Source organism: Frankliniella occidentalis, unplaced genomic scaffold (assembly GCF_000697945.3).
Source record: "Frankliniella occidentalis isolate FOCC.00 unplaced genomic scaffold, Focc_3.1 Scaffold22, whole genome shotgun sequence".
NCBI classification, from domain to species: domain Eukaryota; kingdom Metazoa; phylum Arthropoda; class Insecta; order Thysanoptera; family Thripidae; genus Frankliniella; species Frankliniella occidentalis.
The window spans coordinates 1,119,199-1,124,379 of NW_026267152.1; the positions used below are offsets into that span (position 1 = coordinate 1,119,199).

At 66.0% G+C, this 5,181-nt stretch overlaps 1 protein-coding gene across 1 annotated transcript in view; it reads left to right on the plus strand.

Annotated features, from left to right (window-relative positions):
• Nucleotides 1-5,181, plus strand: part of LOC113218322 (uncharacterized) — a 230,812-nt gene that overhangs the window by 4,962 nt on the left and 220,669 nt on the right. The window contains exon 2 of the mRNA XM_052264893.1: nt 4,010-4,100. Within this exon, the coding sequence (XP_052120853.1) occupies nt 4,010-4,100 (91 nt within the window). The remainder of the gene's footprint in view (nt 1-4,009; nt 4,101-5,181) is intronic.

Genomic DNA, 5,181 nt, shown 5'->3' on the forward strand with positions numbered 1-5,181 from the left:
GGCGTGGCGGGGCGTGGCGGGGCGCGGCTCCGACGCTTGGCCGATGCCCAGGGGATGCCAGCCCGCGCCCACCCCCGCCGCCGTGTGGATACCGAGTTTCAAGAGGGTCGGGCGAGGGCGAGGGGATCCACCATCCACCACACCGCGGCTAGGGCGCGGCGAGCAGGGCGCGGCGGGGGAGGACCGATCACAGGCAACATCAAGCCCACCCCTACCCGCCCCAGCCCGGGCTTGCCTGTCATCAGCCGTGCACCAAGTTTGCCACCCGCCCTCACGGCCCTCCTCCTCCCTCCCCGCCGTGCCATAACTCCCACCTTGTCTTGCTTTCCTGTAATTTCCCCCTATCTCTTCTCATCGCCGAAACCCTCTCCTCTTTCGTTTCTTGCGGACTCCGCCGCCTCTGATGGAACGCACACGTACATCCTCTCGTTCAGCATATCATAGAGTGGCGATCCAAAGGGGAAAGGGGCGGTTGGTGGGGGAGCAGGGGGGTTTCTCATTTACATTTTGAACGATAAGTTATACATCGTGGTGTATGTGATGTGGGGGCTCTCTTTTTTCACCCCAGCCCCCCCTCTTTCAGCATCCGCAACAAAGAGTATCAGATGGCTGTCGTGTTATATTTTTTTTTCTACGAAAAAAAACGCGGTCGAATCTGGCTTGAATTTATTGTTGCCTGCTGGGAAGAACAGCAGCAGTTGCCCCCTCTAGAAATGTAAACCCCCCCGGGGGCGGCGCGGCGGCGCGTTGCGGGGGTGTAACTCGCCCCAGGGCTGGCACCCGCCCCTGTTCTTGCCCCTATCTGCATCTCCCTCGGGGGTGGCGGGGGCGGCGCGTCGCCGCGGGACGGTCGCGGGGGCGGGCGCCGCACCCGTGTTTCCTGCCCGCCCCCGCCCCCCACCAGCTCGAGGTGTTTGTCTTCGGCCCGGCCGCGGCCCCACGCCAACGCCAAAGTGATTTTCGCGCCATATCGGAGTTCCGGCGGGAAACAAGCGATTCGGCCTGCACCGTAATTAGCTTTCAGTCGCGGAGTCAGCCCTTAACCCTCCCGTGGAGTGGCGTGCCTCCGCGTTGGGCTCGATGGGGGGAGCGAGGGAGGCGCCGCGCCGCGCCGAACCGAGGGGAGAGGGGAGGGAGGGACGCTGCAAGTCAGAGGCGCAAGAAGGGCGGCGGGCTGCTGTTGCTGCCGCTGTAAGGAAACTCGGTTCTCGGAATTTATTTTTCACCCCTCCGTTCTTTCGCTTAATTTCCTGCGCGTCGTCATTGGCGACGGGTGAACGGGCGGGTGCGGCGCTGCGTCGGGCGGGGTGGGTCGGGGAGTGGCGCGGTGGGGTGCGGCTGCTGCTGCTGTTGCCGCCCCGTCTGCTTCGCGCCGCGCCACGTCACGTCTGTCTTCAAAAATTGGTAAACGATTCCAATCGCCATTATGGAAGGCCGGAGCCCGCGCGCGCCCCTCGCCCCTCGCCCGCGCGCCTGTCAGCTGTCACACCCGGGAGAAAATATTTACCCCTTCCTGTTGCCCTCCCGTCCCGTCCCGTCTTGTCCGCCCCGCGGGCGGCGGCAGCAGCAGCAGCAGCAACCCCTCTCCCTGGGAGGGCGGCGGCGGCGCGGGGATTGGAGCGAGGCTGCAGCACAGCTGATAAGCATCGGGCGCGACGGGGCGAGCGCTGCTGGCTCAGAGCGATGGGCGGTTCTCTCTGATTGGAATAGGGATCGTGTGCGTGGTGCGCGCGCGCGGTGCGCCCGACTCCATCCCGCCTCGTCGAGCGTCGTGTGCGACGACGGCGTCCTCGCTCGCGCGTCTCTCGTAGATAATGACGCCGTCGCTTCCTTTTTCTAAGGCGTCTTCCTGCCTGCTCTCCTTTCTCGACGGACTTGTTTTCGTCGCGCGCGGTCGCCGCCTTGCTGCTGCGCCCCGAAAGCGCCCGCGCCGACCCTGGCCTCGATATTCTCAGTATTTCACCCCGCATCAAGCTCGGGGTGCCGCGCTGCCCGTCCGTCCTCGACGCCGTGTCCTCGACGCGCCGTCGTCCTCCCCGTTGTGGCGCCGCGCCCTTTGGCCCCTCCTTTACCTATTGTCGTCGCGACGCCACTCCGGTACTTCGCGCCGCCATAACGACGCCCCTGCTGCTACTGCTGCTGCACCGCGCGAGATGCGACCCCCTCCTGGCGCGCTTGGGGAGAGAGGCCGTCGCGGCGGGAGGACCGCGCGCGAGTAGCAGTGTGCTGCTGCTGCTCCTGCTAGTCGTCCGCGGTGCTTTTCCGGGTAATAAACGCGCCGCTAAAACCAACATTAACCCCGCAGACAACACAACATAAGGCGCGCGACAAACCGCGGCACAGCGCTGCAGTAGCAGCAGCAGCAGCAGCTCGCCTGGCTTGCCTTGCGCGCCGCGCCGAGCCACCTCTCTCCTCCTCTGCAGCCCATGAAAAAGTTTCGCATGTTCATCTTCGCGGACAGCAGACGGTCGGTCGGGCGGACGCACAAAACGGACGGAGAGACGGACAGCCGTGTGGTGGCGGACGCGTCGGGACGTCACGTCACCGACGGCCGCCTCTTTTTCCGCAAACGGAATCCGTCCGTCCGGCCGGGCGCCGCCGGGGCCGGGTGTGGCGGCCGATCAGATTGGCATGTTCCTGAGGCTGACGCGCGGCGCGCTGCCGCTGCACCCCCCCCCCCCCTCCCCCCGCACCTGCGCCACCCCCGCCTCATCCATCATCCACACAGCTATCTGTCTCTGGTATATCGGCGGCAGCCTCACGCCGACCGGGGTATCTGTCCGGCCGCCTTGCTCCTTTTATGCATTTGTGTTCCCTTTTGGGGGGGAGGGACAGCAAAGGTCGTGCCGTTCCGTCACGGACAGCAGCAGCGGGGCTGACAACACCGGCGTTACCGCAGTGAATGGACGCGCGCTCCGGTGCCTCGCTCTCTCGTCGTTCGTCGCGGTGCGGTGCTCTTGTATTTGCTCTAGTTCCGCCGTTGTGTTGTGTGTGTAGCAGCATGCCGAACGTCAGTGTGGTGGTGGGGGGGGGGAGGTTTTTTTCCCCCGCCCGACCCCATTCTTTTTTATTTGTCGAATCCTCAGCAGCGCGAGCGAGCGCGTGCAGCGACGTGGCCGCGGCTAGTGAGCGCCCGTCGCCCCCCACCCCCGCTCAGGTGACTCTCGCCCCGTCCCCCTCTTGCTCCTCTTGGGCGTGATTCTGTTTGCCGCAGCCCTCTCCCTCCCTGATCGCGACACGATCTCTGTTGGCGCGCGGAGCAACACCACCACCGCCTCCCCTACTCTCCCACCTCTACTTCCTGTCCCTCACCGCCACCTCCATGACCTCGGCCCCTAAAAAAAGGGGGTAAAAGAAAGAAAAGTTTTGGCTTTCCGCTCACCTTATTTTTCCGCCGGCCGCGCAGCGCCCGCGCAGCGCGTCATTTGTCTACGTCACTTGGGGGAAGGGGGGGGGGGCGGCGCCGGGGAATATTTCTGTAAACTGATAAGAGACTCCAAATGGTTTGATTCAGACAAAAAGGCGGCGGGCGGCGCCGAGGCCATCCGGCGCCGAGTCGCTCTCCTCGCGACCTTTCCGCGCGCGCCTTTGTCCTCCGCCCCGCCCGGGCCGTGGCCGAGGCCGAGGCCGCGGGGGCGGGCGGCGGGCGGGTGCACACCCTTTGAAAGTACCCTGCCCGCCCCGACTGCCGTGTGCAGGAACCGCGGAGGGAGGGAATGCGCGGGGAAAGTGGGGCACCATGAGGGGGTTAAATGTTGGCCAGCTTGGCACAGCACGAGTACCGAATATGATTCCTGTCAGAGGGCGGGGAATATAAATAAAGTTTGCCGGCGCCCATTTCTAGCGCGAGACACAACCCGATCCAGCCGTGTCGCGGGCGAAGATGTTTTGATGTGATAAGTCCCTCGCAGCAACGCGACGCGGCGGGGGCGGGCGGCGCGAGGCGACGAGACGCGCGGAGCGATGAAAACCGAGGAGAGCAGATCGTAATGATGCTTTGTTGTTCCAGGTCACGATGCGGGCCGCCGTCGGCGCCGACCCGACCCACGTCGCCGCCATGCCGCTGCTGCTGCCGCTGCTGCTGCCGCTGCTCCTCACAGGTAGGCAACCCTTTGCAGTGTGTCCCTCCCCCCTTTCCCCCTCCGAGCGGAGCGGGCCGTGATGGACGACCTCTGCCCTATCAGTGTTACCAGCCTCATCTCCCTGCTGCCGCCCGCCGCGCCACGCCGCGCCGCTCCACCTCGCCGTCGTACTCGTTCTCTTTCCCTTCCACGCGTCGTCTCTCGTCTCTCGCCTTTCGTCTCTCCCTCTGTCTCCCCCCACCGCGACTCTTTTCTTTGCTTTGCTCGCCTCTTTAGTGAAACCTAAGAAATATTCCGGTCCTGCTCGGCTAACGTTGCGGAAGTTTCTTCGGCGCTTGCCAAGACGACGCGCGGCGAGGGGGAAGAAGAGGCGGAGCGGAGGCTCTGCGCCGGGCCGCCGCCCGGGGGGAGTCCCCGAGTCCCGGGGCCCCGGAGGTCCTCGTGCCGGAGGGGGAGGGTGCGCTCGGAGAGGAAGGACCTCCCGGAGGCGCGCCTGCCGGAGCCAGCCCCTTGAGCTCTCCTCCCGGAGGGGGCCGGAGTCACGGAGTGTCGGTACGCGGATGTGGACATGTTTAGCCCCTCCTAACGACCCAGGCCCAGGGCGGCCAGGCCCCTTCCCTACCCCCAGCGCCTCGCCCAGCGCCCTCCCGCCCTTCACCCTATTACCCCCTTCAAATCCTCCTCTTTAGCTCCTTAGCTCCTGGCCGCCCGACGCCGTGGCGCGGCGTAGCGTAGCGAGGCCCTGGGAGGAGCGGCGGGGTTGGGGGGCGGGCAGTATGACTGATTGCCTGGCAGCCCGCCCCGGCGTGGCGAGGCGTGGCGGAGCGGGGCACCGGCCAACTGGCTATGCAGCTCCTGTGCCCGTCAGTCAGCCGCCGCGGTGAATACGCGCCTCCGCTAAAGTTTTCTGGGCTACAGGAAATAAGGGGCTGCCGCTTCTCTGTGCGGAACACGACCCGAGCCGCGTGTGCGCGGGCTGCTAGAGCAGCTCTACGAGCAGGGCTGGGCCGCGCGCCCGGCGGGGCGGGGGTAGGCCACCGGCACCGGAGACGAGCGCGCGGGTGGCCTACCTCCCCGGCTGCGACCTGCCACTGGGCAC